At 38.8% G+C, this 13973-nt stretch overlaps 2 protein-coding genes across 2 annotated transcripts; one reads left to right on the top strand and one right to left on the bottom strand.

Moving 5' to 3' along the window:
* The first annotated feature begins 929 nt into the window (after nucleotides 1-929).
* epoa (erythropoietin a) lies at nucleotides 930-11947 on the top strand. Its single transcript, XM_032582585.1, has 5 exons — nucleotides 930-1247; nucleotides 7569-7699; nucleotides 7845-7931; nucleotides 8201-8365; nucleotides 10244-11947. Exons 1-5 carry the CDS (start codon nucleotides 1226-1228, stop codon nucleotides 10394-10396), a joined length of 558 nt encoding a protein of 185 aa, XP_032438476.1. The 5' UTR covers nucleotides 930-1225; the 3' UTR covers nucleotides 10397-11947.
* pop7 (POP7 homolog, ribonuclease P/MRP subunit) lies at nucleotides 11822-13960 on the bottom strand. The gene is made up of 2 exons (XM_032582586.1): nucleotides 13866-13960; nucleotides 11822-12846 (listed from the first exon to the last, which is right to left on the bottom strand). Exon 2 carries the CDS (start codon nucleotides 12807-12809, stop codon nucleotides 12354-12356), a length of 456 nt encoding a protein of 151 aa, XP_032438477.1. The 5' UTR covers nucleotides 12810-12846; nucleotides 13866-13960; the 3' UTR covers nucleotides 11822-12353.
* Nucleotides 13961-13973: the final 13 nt, after the last annotated feature.

Below are 13973 nucleotides of genomic sequence, written 5' to 3'. Positions count from 1 at the left end.
AGCTGGACATGTTTGGAAACAAGAATCTTTACAATGGAATCAGAAAGGTAGGCTTTGGTTAAAGGTTTATTTGTGTAATATTTAATATTTGAAAGGTCAGCATCAAACCTCAGACCAAATGTAACTTTTTTCTAGCCAATAAACGAGAAGTAGTTTTAAATAATGTCCTCTAATAAGTCAAACTTCTGAATGAAAATCTACATATTTTATTCATTTTTTCACTTTTATTGTTTTAAATGGTCTTTTAAATGTCTTTGATGTGTGGAATCCTTTTGATATGTGAAGCAGATATTCTGGCCAGCAAATGAGATTTTGATCTCAATGGGGTTTTAACCTAATTAAATAAAGGAAGTCAAATTAAGCTAAATTAAATTTATGTTTACGTGTTTACATTCAGAGAAAGTAGTTTATTAACAAAAATACAATTTCTGAAATATTAAATATTGTGATTTGCTGTTTCTGGAAACATTTCCAACAATAATAGATTTGAATGGCACGTTTTTTTCTGCTGCTTTCTTGTTGTGGGTTTTAATCACCTTAATATTAATCAACAGCAGTCCCCCCACTCTATTTATAAAGCAATAACAGACAGCAGTTTTTCCTCAAGGGAGGAGTAGCTCATCTTGTCATCATGGAAACAATGACATCTTATTTTCAAAGTCATTAATAAGAAGAAAAAATCAAACGGCATCAGTTTTTAGAAACACCTACCGGATAAGTGCACATGAGATCCACAAAAGAGCTTCGTTTCCAATTAATGGCCAATAGACGGACCTATTGGTCAAACCACGCGGAGCCTGTGAGGGGCTATGCGGACACCGCTATGGAATTTCCCAGTGAGTTATGGGCATGTCTTAATAATTTTTTCCCCCCTCTGTAGCAACACTGGCTTTGGTTGTTGGTCTTTTTTCATGCTTTACGCACTGAGGGGGCTGCAATATGGGTTGATGTTTAATCTCTGTGTGTGGTACGAAAAAAAAAAAGGCGCGTGCTCGCGTTATCACTGTCTCGTCTCCTCAGGGGAGGTAAATAAAAAGGTTTTCCCAAAGCTCCCCAGTGATGAAGTCTGCTAGGTGAATGCTCTGTGCAGCAGGACGGAGCTGCATGACGCTGCTGGTCGCGTCTTGGACCTTTTGGACATTTGACCGGTGCCTCAGACGCTGCCTGCGGTGCACACGTCCAATGATCTCACAATGTGTTTGAAAGATGCCGCTGCTTGTCGCGAATGTTGCGGAAAACTTGTAGAGGTAAGAGCGAAAGCGTCCAGCCGCGCAGTTGGCCATGTGGGCATGACCTTGTCTGCAGCGCAGCTCTGCGAGTTCAGATTATTTGATCGTCCTTTATTAGCCAGTGGCGCATGAATGAAATATGTAGATAGTAACTACTTTTACTAACACAGCATCGTTTCTAGATTTTCGTGTAATTTTTCATTCATATTTTCTCGAATAAATAACTTTATATATTTGAATGAAAAACCTATTTTTCTGACAAATTAATTTCATTTTTTGATATATATAAATTTGGTGATTAATGGGAGCAAATGGCCCGGCAATAAACTTTTTTGTATTATGCCTTTTTTTACTTTAAATGTTTTTGTCTGAAGAAATCAAAAAACATTGTAAGTTGACTAATTAGAGGGACACAGTATTGTTTTAATTGACGCATAACTCTGATTGCTGTTATGGTGCCTTCTGGGTAACTTAGAGGAAAGTCTTGCATTGCATGAAAAAAGCCTGTAACTTGTGAGATATGTTGGTAAAATGTGAAAATGACAGTGCAAAGTGAGCAGAATGAGCTTTCTGTGATGGTAAAGTTATTGGTGCTCAATGTTGCTATTTGTAATAATCCAATAATACATTCATTTCTGAAGAAGGTTTGCTAGTAGTGTCAATGATGTGCAGTGACACTGATCTAAGTTTTTCTATATGCAGACAGTTTTCGATATTTGACAGGAATTATGTTTATGCATTGTGTGATTTGGTTTAATCTTCTTGATAAGACATTCGACTGTTAATTAGTAAACTACATCGTTTTGGGTATGTGACCATTGCAGTATAAATGCAGTCAATAGATGACTCAGACAGTGTCTGTGCGTTTTGAATGATCTCATTCTGTAGTGTAATCCTAGAATGAAATTAAATATTTGACAACAGGATCACATGACTTACAATGTGGTGTTAATCTTTGTCCACCATATTTGCAACATCTTAACATGCTGCTCATTCAATAGTGCATAGATAAAATGCAGAGGTTGGTTTTGGGGCTCTTGGAAAGAACTTCCTAAACAAAGTAAGTTCCTGATCAGTTACACTGAGGTATAGCATCATCTTGGGGTTAAAATAGGATTTTTATCATTTTTTTTTAGAGGTGAACTGGTGCATTTGCAAAATGGAGAATTAAGGGAATGGATCATTCTCCCCACTGACATTACTTCAGCTATCAGAAAGAAACTTTGCATATAGTGCATGAAAGTGACTTTGTCTTTATGTACTTTGATGATGGGATGAGATGAGATGAAACCTCACCTTCTTGATCCAAGCAGTGAGGTTGGTTATCTGACTGATGCATTGATAAATGCTCATTAACTTCTTGTTTGTAGCTCAATGAGACATTACAAAGATATCTCTTTACACCAAAGTTACAGGCAGGAGGATGGAAGGAAGATGCAAAAGGATTATAAAGATAATAGATAAAATCCTCATTATGTTGAATAAAAGGAATGAGAATGCGAGACAAGAGCTGGGGAACAGGAGGAGACAGTGGCCCCCCAAGACCACCCGGTAGGATCTTCTTCATCTATGACTTGCAAAGATGCTGTGAAAACTTTGGTGACGCTTCCATGCTTTACTCCTCCCAGCACTAATTGCATCAAAATGATTCATCTTAAGAAAAATCTATTTGAAGACACTGATGTAAGCATTGTTGAAGCTTTGGATAAAATTGTTGCGACGTGCAAGTTTTAATTCCACTTCAGCTGAAGATGTTTTATTTTCAGCAACTCGAAGTTCCCGCAGATGACCCAGCCTCCTGGAGAGACATTGAGTATTGATGACCACTGTGTTAATCAGTTTCATTCCCAAGGGAAGTCACCTTAAAAGTTTGCTTCTCAAGCATGACCCAGCAGACGGAGAAAGAGGGCCACTCAATGATAAAGCTGATTGTGCAGGTTTCAGCACATACTTCTGTCAGCAGTCGGGGCAAGAGGTTATCAGAAGCCGATTGTCGTAAGGGATTCCAGCAGAGCAGGAAATTATGTCACTCATCTGCTGGCTACTTATTTAAAATTCTGAACCTTAACATGTTAAAGCCCTTCTATTTCACAAAAGACATGTAGTTATTGGCCCTTTGCCTCTTTTAACTGCTTCTCACCCATCCTTTAAATTGGATCATGCTTAACAGACATAAGTTAAAATAGCACATATCGGAAATGTAGTTGCACGTGTCAACATCAGTCTTTTCCAACACATGTGCAACATACCTTCAGGGAAGCTTTCCACCATCCAAAGTGTCACTACTGGAAGACTTATTATGCTTATCTGAAAAAGGAACACTGTTTTCAGGCAGCTGATATTGGCACACTAAGCTGTTGGCTTGTAGTCTGGCCACCGTCCTGCAAATTCCACCACCGTGGTGAGAAAGTCTCGACAAAGTGTATGTGTGAATGCATTGATGCATTTGCACGTAGGCAGTGGTGTTGGTGGAAAGGTCACCGATAACCCTCGAGCTGAGTCACGCAACTTAGCAGAGTCAGAACACGTGGAAAAGAGGCCAGTCATTAGCCTGCAAAGACAATGCTTTGTATGTAGATCATAGCAATAACTTCATCCTTGGATATTTAGTTAGCAAGAGAGGTAAAGATTTTTATTACAATTTAAAGAATGCCTTTGAAACTATTTTTTGGTACCATGGTTGGTCAAAATAAAAACAGGACTGGTATGGAAGACTATGTCAATGGACAAATCTTTGGAACTTTTAGCAAGTTTGTTGTTTATATGATTGTTTTTTTCATTCTTGATTAAAATAATGTAGCTGCATTTAACACAGACATAGGTCACTAAAATCTGCTTTATGCTGTAGTCTTGGAGCCGTTCACTATTTCCAGTTGGTGACAGATGTTAAAGGACACACAGCTTCTAAAAAGATTCACTTTTATCTCGACCGTCCACAGAATATTTTTACAAAAGTCTTGGGGTTCAATACAATGTATTGGGATGTTTTTGGCCAATGTGGTTTTCACCTGGGAGCCCTTCGATTCAGGCTACTTTTTCCGAATCACCCTCTAGTTGTTGAATTTTGGTGCTTTAAAAGTTGTTGTGAACTTTTTTGTAACGACTTTGGTGAATCACTGAAGTACTCTTGCAGTAATTTTGGTCAACCAGCCACTACTGCAAAGCTTCACCGCTGATATTGGCTCTCACTGTGACGTGATTGCCTCAGAAACGGTTTTGTTATCCTTTCCAGACTGATAGGCGTCAATGACTTTGATTTTCATCTGTTCAGGAATTTCTTTAGGTTGTTGCTTTATTTGTTCTTTTAGACTAATTCATATTGTCAGACAAGCTCTCTTCTTAGTGATTTCTTCGTTCTACAATGCTGACAGTAACCAGGATGTGGTGAATCATAGCTAATTCATAATTTAATAAGAACACGATTACCTTTCCACATAAAGTCAGGTTGGTTTAGGGCAATGAAAACCCAATTTGAAAACTGCATAGTCAGGTTATATTGACTGATATTAAGATTTACTTGATGGTCTAATTGGTAAAAGAGGATTTGATTGTCTGAAACACTTAGATGTAACAAAAAAAGCAAAAACAGGAGTAATATGAGTAGGGAAGCATTTTTTCATAGCCCAATGTATAACACATATCTAACTTTAAAGTTCAGTTCTTTCCTGTCAGATGCTCAACAGCCTGGGAACTTATTTTGACTTGTTATGGCTTGGAAGAATAGTTTGTTCTTTTTATTATGCTTTTTGCGTCATACGTCCTTGCTCCTGTGACTAAGTTCATTCAGGATGTGGCACAGGGGACCAAGGCTGTGAGCCCACTGGACAGACTTAAGTCTTTATCATAAATTCATCAAAATGTGGTCAGACATGAGTGGATGTTACAATTTACTTTTATCTTTAGTTAGTTTGAAGAAGCATGTCAGTCTGACTAATGAGACTGGAGGGAAATGAGACCCAAACAAGGCTCTTCCTCCAGTGTCTTTGTATTTATGTTTCTTAGACTTAGACTTAGACTGACTTTATTGTCATTTTGCATGCACAGGGTGTATACAGAACGAAATTTCGTTGCATACGGCTCAGGACAATGTTTTGAGCTTCCAATGTTGTGAGGTTACTCCAGAATAAAATAAAATACAGTATAAAATATGCTGTATTTTATTTCATAATCTAAGGCATCACATGTTTTTTTTTAAAGGAATTGCCATATCATGCTGAGTCATTCCTTCATGCTGACTTTACAGGTTGCCGCCTTAGAAATTCCCTTCTGGTATGCAGTATTTGCATTTCTGGGGAAAATTCTGACACCTACAAAAATCCTTTTGCTTCTGTTTGTGAAAGCCTGCTCCTTCAGCAGCTCTGTCAGTATTGGTAAAAGTATATATATTACTTTTATATAAATTTAAGTGATATGTGTAGTAGATATGTTTAGTCAATTCTTACTTTGAGCACTCAGCAGTCACAGTGATCTCTGTTTTGGGGGATTCTCATTGGAGAGTCAAGCTAGCAACTAATCAAAGCAGGGTAACAGCTTAAATAAATGGGTTAATATTTTCTGTGTATGTTCATAAAATAATTTATTTGAACTAGATTATACAAGGACAGGAAATATTGTCTAGAGCGGTGGACAACTTGAAGCAGGGCAATGCAAGCATTTAGATTTGCAGGACAAATGATCAGTTATACAGGAGTGACATCTGCAAGTATCTCTTGCAAAAGGTACAAGTCATAAACAAAGACTCATGGAAAACTTAATGGGTCAACTTTGTCCTAATTTGGTACATATAGATTGCAGCTATTGGTTTACAAGTTACATAATTTGTAAAGTATGGGCACCAGAGGCTAAAAATGTTAGCCTCATGAGCTAACATCTGTGCCAGTTATGTTTCATGAGATAACCGATTTTATGGGATTCTTTAATGGTCATCAGTTACCGTAACTAATAACGTGACATAACATATTTCAATTTGTCACTTTCCCTTTCTACTTGGTCAGTTTCACTTTCAAGCTCAGGTCTTTGGAGCTTGACAGCTTCAGACAATACCTTAGCTGTTCCTTGGACTGTCTTCTGATGGACAGAAAACTTTAAAACTTTCCACAAATATTTTATTTCCTTTGAGTTCTTGGCATTTTTAAAGTTTCCTGGAGTCCGTCTTTTTGATGTCATCTCTTGTGATCACTATGTCTACATCTTCTGCCTTCTTGTCGACTTTTTGACTTTGTCAATTGCAATGATGTTATGTTGCAATGATGTTATGTTACCCATACAAACACGGTATGGGTAATTACCCATACCGTGTTTGTCACTTACATAATCATAGGTCATAGATCTTTGTCTCTCAGGCTAGATAGGCCTCCAACTTCTGCTTCGGAACTTCACTGTAACTTGTTTAGGTATAAAGTTTTGTGGACATTTTGTCTGAGTTTTGCAGTTTCAGTTTATGTGCTGGATTATCACTTGGACATCTTTCCACACCCTACATCCTGGGTCCTTTCTGATGTGAATTGGACTTTTAAGTGTCTGTACTTGTGCTGCCTTAATTAGTACCTACAGTATATACCAGTGGTCTCAAACTGCATTCCTACAGGACTAGAATCCTGCAACTTTTATATGAATTTGCTTCAGCACACCTGGCTCCAATATGAACTCATTAGCTGAGCTCTGTAGAGCTTGACTGTATGCTAATGAGGCAGTTTCACTTTGTAATTCAAGAGTGTAGGACAAGAGACACAGACAGGACTCTGGCCCTCAAGGGATGCAGTTTCAGACCACTGCCCAATAATGCCTATTGGTCCAAACCTTATAGCTTTGTGTGATCAGGCATCATCTTTTCCACTGATGTCCTTCCATAATGATTTTCTGCTGTTCCCTTTCTTACATAGGGTTTCTGATGCAGGAGGCATTCATTGAGTGGTTAATCTCTTTCGGCCATTTGGCCATTGAACTGTAGTGTGTCTTATCCTTATTCATTAAATTTAAGGGAAAGAGGTTATCTGTCTTTATATATAGATAAATATATACAAATCTAGTTTCAACTTTATGTAGATCTAAATGCAAAATTAAGCTCAGCTGTAGCTTATTTCCTACAAGACTGAAAAATTATACACAGAAATGTTAATGTGAATTATACACAAGCCTGCATATGACCATCTAGCATCAACGTACACCCCAGTCCGAAGACATGGAGCAGAGAGAAAATGTTTTATATGTCTTTTTGTAATCACATGCTATGTTGGACATATGTCTTATGCCGTTCAGAGGGAACCTAAATCATCTTTGATGTTTGCATGTGGTCGTTAGATTTGAAAGCTTCATGGCTGTTTGCCTGTTTGTATGCAGGACTGTTCGCCTTGCTGCTATTAGTGTTGGAGTGGACCCGTCCAGGCCTACCGTCCCCACTAAGGCCAATCTGTGACCTCAGGGTCCTGAACCATTTCATTCAGGAAGCACGAGACGCAGAAGTCGCTATGGTGAGAAAAGACGTATAAATGCAGTAAGACGCAAACTCAATGAAAGAGAATTGGTGCACAGCTACTGTGTTCATGGCATAAACTCAGTTTAGATATAGTTAAGTAAGATGGCTCTAAAAGAAATGTTTATTTTCTCTTTTCTTAGAAATCATGCAGAGAAGGATGTGGTCTGACAGAGGCTGTCTCTGTTCCCCAAACTACGGTCAACTTTGATGACTGGGAAAAGAAAAATGTAAGTAACCATTGAGATTAGATTAAGTAAAATCTGTCATGAAAGACTGCAGAACTTTTCCCCTTGTAGCCTGTAGTGTTTATTATGCATACCATAATTCTTCCTAGAGGTCATTTTATTGCTTGAGTGTCTTTTTTTCCTTTTGGTTGGGAAGACCCGTGACTCCAGTTAATTACTTACGGAAGAGCTGATTACTTCCTACATCCTACGATCTTTATCGCCTCCAAAAGGCGACTCTAACTCCTTGGCTCTGTTTGTTTTTTGGGAAGGCAATGGAGCAAGCTCAGGAAGTGCAGACCGGATTGTGGCTTTTACAACAGGCCCTCAACTTACTACGGACATCGATGACGAACTCAGAACTTAATAGCCACATAGACAACGTCATCAGAAACCTACACAGCATCACCGCTGTACTACGAAGCCTCAACTTTCAAGTGAGTCATCATGCGATTGAAACTTAAACAAGAATGTATCCTACATTTCTTAAAACCTTTTTTTTAAAACTGACAGAATAAAAATATGGGCTGCAGAGTGATGTAGGTGGTACTCTACGCTACAGCAAAGAGGCAATGGCTTCAGAGCCCAACTGGGTTCTTTCTTTTGAGGAGTTTGCATCTTTAACGGATAAAGCTAAGGATGCATAGATGTTTGTCCTCTCAGATTTGAACTTCCAAGTAGTAAAAACTTTTCCAGCTGGTAAACACATCAATAGATTCATCATTCTAGGAGTTAGCAGTGTTCTTTTTATCTTACATCCAAAGGGGTATCCTTAAAATAAAAAAAATAGTGACTTTTATCTTCTTTACCATCTATTCAGAATGAATCTGCTGTGGCCCTTGTTGGCCTGACCTAATAATTATCAGTGGAAAGACATTAAGAAGTATCACAGCCTCAGTTCCCCTGCTCTTAAAATAACATTTTTTTAAAATAAAAAACAGCTAAAGCCCATGTTTAAGAACTGAAATACTCTTGCTTACTTTTTGCCTGAAGGGGGGGCAGTAACCCCTTAACATATATAAGGGAGTTGAGATAGAAAGGAAATACTTTTATTAAAGAAAACTGACCAAGATTCAGTAGTAAGGTTTTTCTCTAGTGGATCTTTGTCACCGAAGATTTGAGGAGTTAGGAAATGCATGGGTCCCAGGAAAGTACTTCTGTCGATTTGAGAATTTGAACTTTGACTGGACCATTGCAACACCTTGACTCTTTTCATTTTTAGCCATTCTGTTGTAGATTTGCTGCAGTGTTTGAGATCATTGTCCTGTTGACACAGTTTGGTCCAAGCTTCGGCTGTCTGACAGATGGGCTCATATTTGATGTTAAAATACTTTGGTACATGATCAAGTTGTTTGTTGACTCACTGCCTGCAAGGTGTGCAAGTCATGTAGCTGCAAAGTGAGTCAGTCATCCACCCCCAGTAACATGCACTCTTTGGTTTACACCAAATCTGATGCTGTACATCATGTCCAGACATTTGTACTTTGATGTAATTTTTCCAAATGAAGGTCAACAGAGTACATGTCTGCTATTAAATGGCACTGAGTGGTATAGCAATTATTTAGGTTTAAGTATATAAGTTCTTAAGGTTCTTAACACATTAGTGGACTGTGAGAAAATTTTTTTTGCATTTCACATTTTTATCCTTGGCAGATATCTGGGATGCCAGTTTCTTCCAGAGAAAAAACTAAAGTTTCTATATTTCATACATGAGAACAAAAATTAGGCTGCACAGTGGAGCAGTTGTTAGTGTTGTTGCTTTTCATCAAGGAGGTCTTGGGTTTGAATCCTGGCCCTTAGGCTTGCATCTTCTTCCTGTGCATGCATGAGTTTTCTCCACAGTTCCAAAAAGTGTGTGTTAGGTCAGTTGGTCTTTCTGGGTTGCGGATGTGTGTGTGTTTGCACGTGATGGTTTGTCCTTAGTGTATCTGTGCAACAGGGTTTTGTCCCCCATAACTGTCAACATAGTTTTTGGAAAAAAGTATAACTCATGGTTCAGTCGTACATACAATACATTAATTAATTAGATTTAAATAGGTGTAGAACCCAATAAGCATGGTCCACCATGACCTATTATTTTAATTGATGTAATGAAGAAAGTTTTGTCAAAAGTAAAAACAAATGCAATGGATAACTTGAAGGACATCATGAGACAACATGTCATCTTTTAAAAAGATGACGTACAAAACTCTGCCAGCCAGTTTTTAGATTGCTGCAGAAACAATAGTGCCTTTGAAAATGACTCTTTGGCCTGAGTAAGCTGAAAGAGCTGTCTGTATTTGGGTTGCATCATGTTTCTTTGTATTCGTTTCCAGGAATATACCCCACCTGCTAGTACTGTGGGACCGGAGGGAACGTGGCGGGTGTCCACAGCTACAGAACTGCTTCAAGTTCACCTCAATTTCCTGCGAGGCAAAGTACGCCTTCTTCTTTTGGACGCACAGGCTTGTCAGCAAGAAGCCAGCTGATCAGGAGACAGGCTCACTCCAAGACAAAAGTACTTTGTGTTTCCAAAGGCAAGTGGAGAAACTTGACTGTGTTAACCTGCGCAATGGCAGCTGGATGCAGCATGGGATGGGTCCTCGACTATAAGGAGGAATCTGGAGGGAAAGGACCGACCCAGCAAGGGTTTGGACGGACTGGAGACGACTGCGCAATGGAATGTAAATGTGTCTCGTGGACGTGTTGAAGCAAACCTTTACCAAGAAGACGCCTTTGGAAAGCGCTGCTCCAATCGCTGTTCTACAGGCACGCTCTTGCACTTTTTTAGTGGATGTTAATGTTGTGTGAGTTGAGACTGAACTTTTTGGTGTGTTTGTCTGTTCATACTGGAAAAATAGAGTGAAACACCCTGGAAATATTGATAGGACTGTTAGGTTGCAAAGAAGCGACATTGGGACTTCACCAACATGCCTTCAACTGTTATTTAACTATGCCTCAGAGATATATTAGTCTTGTCTGTTGGAATTGGTCAGTAAATATTTTTATTGTGTAGAAACTATTTATACAGATTTTCTATTTTTAGGCTACTGTCTTTGTGTAACAGGTTCTTACAGGTTTAAACAAGCGCGTTGTCATGCTCACTTTTTGTACACTGGAAATTTTGCACACGTGCAAAGACTTACTCTTGATTTGCCATATAAAGCTGCTCTTCCTTTTTTTTTTTAAAGTTTGTATCTGAACATCTGTGTCACACTGCAGGGTTTTCTCTCACAGGCCTGTTGGAGGTATGCAAAGCTGATAGTTGTGGAGTGAGAGCCAGAGGTCACTGGGGTGGGTTACATGGGAACTGTGGACCGTTATCTGTGTTTCAGTTTCTGTCTAACCCCAACACTCATCCTGGCTCCATATGCTGATAGCCAGACTGCCTGGAAAATTTTACAATTAACATCCTGTAGAGCTGTATTTGCAAACATTTTTCCAGAAACTGACGCTAACACTTGTTTTTTCCCCTTTCTCTTGTCGTATGTCCTCAAACATGCAATCTTCTAACCCTGGGAATTGTAGGTTTCTCTCTTGAAGGGATGCTCAGCTGTTTCACAATAATTAAGTATTCTTCCTTGTTTATTTTCCTGTATTTTTATATGTTGCTGTGCAAATGGAAGCTGTTTTTGAGGATGCATGTCTATTTTCTTTCCTGTTTTTTTGTATTGTTTTGTCCCATCGCTGCAAAATCCACTATTTAAATGCAAAATATTGTTCTTGGGTAAAGAGAGGGCAGATGAAAATACGACAACAGGAAGTCTGTTCATTTATCTGTGGAGGCCTGCTGCTAAAATCCAAACACCTTACATTGCACACACCGAGTTCATGATGCTTCTGCCTTGAATTGGACATCTTACATATATCCTGTATTTTTCTTTTCTGCCAATGATGTAGGAATAGAATTTGAAGAAGTTTCAAGCAACTTTTATTTTATTAAACCAAATACAGAATCTTAAGTGGTTCAGTTTTGATCATGGAAACAACAGAAATCTGTTTTAAAGGAGAAGCAACAAATAAATTCAGTTCAAGTCTCACTGACCCTTCGCTGAACTCTATAATGTAAACAATGATCATTTTGCCAATTAGATTCATTGAAGTTTAGCTGCTGAAAGACTCACTGGAGCTGAACACTGACATCTAGTGGACATTAACAGTAACAGCACTCACTTTAACATTTGAAAGATTAATTTTTTTTTCTATGAATTTTTAAAGACATGCAAACCAGTGGACAATGAAATATATCAGTAGTTGTACATGTTTACATGTGTTTCCCTCTGCTCCTCATCAGGCAAATATACATTAAACAAGTAGAAAATAGGAGGATTTCAATATGATTCACTTGTAAACACATGCATGCCCTCCTGCACTTAAAACCATGAGTCCAAACAAAAAAATGTCCAACAAGACAACAAGAGAAATGCATCAGGTAGTACCTTCAGGTCACTGGGGATCAGGATAGAAAACTTTGATATGAATGGCTGAGTTATTGCGTGTACGTGTCATGGGCTCCCCCGCCTCGTCGGGATCTTCCGGCTCCAGGTCGTCGATGAGCTCCACTGTGGAGGTGTTGGCCGCCAACTGCAGAGCGCCCTGACTGCTGGCCTGCAGCTGCAGGGCGATGTTGATGGCTCTGTTGATGGCGAGGCCCAACCCGTGGACGCAGATCTCCCTGTGACCGCCACCGTCCAGCAGCTTCTGACAGCGCGCCAGCTGAGCCCGGAAGTCGGTCTTCATGTTAACGTAGACGTCGTTCCGCCTCTTGGGAAGTTTCCGGGGGAGACGCTTCCTCAGGGTGTACTCCACTGGATCCATCTCTACGGCTTGGGAGCTGGACTCCGTGTGGGAGGGGTTACTCTGGGGGACGGAGGACATCCCGGGGTTGCGTGGTTCAGTCATGTTTCTGAATGAACAGTGAAGATCCAGAAGAAGAAGGCTAATGGAAAGAACATGTGGCAAGCTAATTAAAACATAAACCAATTATCAAAACAAATTAGTTCAAAAAACTTATTTGAAAAGTGGGTGTCATTTAAAATAGAAAAATAAACCTTGAGTAAGAAGGAAACTAGTAACAGTTGCCAAACTAAAGTACCTGCTACAATTTCACATACATCTGTTATAAGGACACAAAACTGTGGTTAGTATTTAAGATTTTGAGGTAAGAGTATACTTATTGATAAAATTGGGAGGCAACTATTTTAAAATAAAGTATAAAATTGAAGCAACTGAAACACCAACAAGCAAACAAAACAGTGAATACTGAATATAAAATACAAAAATTTAAATGATCCAACTTTCCTCTAGATCAGGATGTCAAACACTAAAAAATAAATCTTTTTTTTTCTAATTTTTTATTACATATATAAACTATATAAAGGGAACAGATGAGAGGAATAAACCCAGTTCAAGGCCAGCTGGGAGATGAATTTGTTCCCATGTTATGGAGGGGGAACAGATTATCTCAAGCAGCTGAAAGATTTGGTTCCCCCCACGTAACTTTGGCAAATAAAAATCAAATGTTCCCAAATCTACAGAATCTGTTATCCTTGATGTGAAGCATAAACACAGTTAAAGGCTTGCTGGTAAATTAATTTGTTCCCGAGTTATGGAGGTTGAACAGATTATTTCAAACAGCTAGAATAATTTGACCGGATGAAAATAGTGCGTACCCACTTTACCCGTATACATATGAGAAGCGAAGCAGCAAAAGCGCTACGTTTTGCTTGTTTTTCACCTATCTGATAGTTGCATGTTCAATTAATGGAGGTCTTATATTATCTCGTTAATTGTATAATTTCTGTTAGAAAAGAAACCAGCGTCCGACTGAAAATACAAAATATTTCAATCGAGATGAAGTAACGGCTCAAATTAAATTAAACCCCATTGACTCACTACCTAAGCGTTGTATTTTTGAGTTTCGTACCGATAAATTGTCAATAGTAAGAGCGTAATTACCTTCAGAGAACAGAATCAAGCTAAAACGTTGCTTTATGTGGCCGCCATCATATTTTTCCTGTACACAACAGGAAGTGTTCCATCCTAACCCGGAAGTAAAACTGTTTA

This window comes from Xiphophorus hellerii, chromosome 14 (assembly GCF_003331165.1).
Source record: "Xiphophorus hellerii strain 12219 chromosome 14, Xiphophorus_hellerii-4.1, whole genome shotgun sequence".
NCBI lineage: Eukaryota > Metazoa > Chordata > Actinopteri > Cyprinodontiformes > Poeciliidae > Xiphophorus > Xiphophorus hellerii.
Note: the sequence above shows the minus strand (reverse complement) of the source record. Positions and strands in the feature narration are given on the sequence as shown.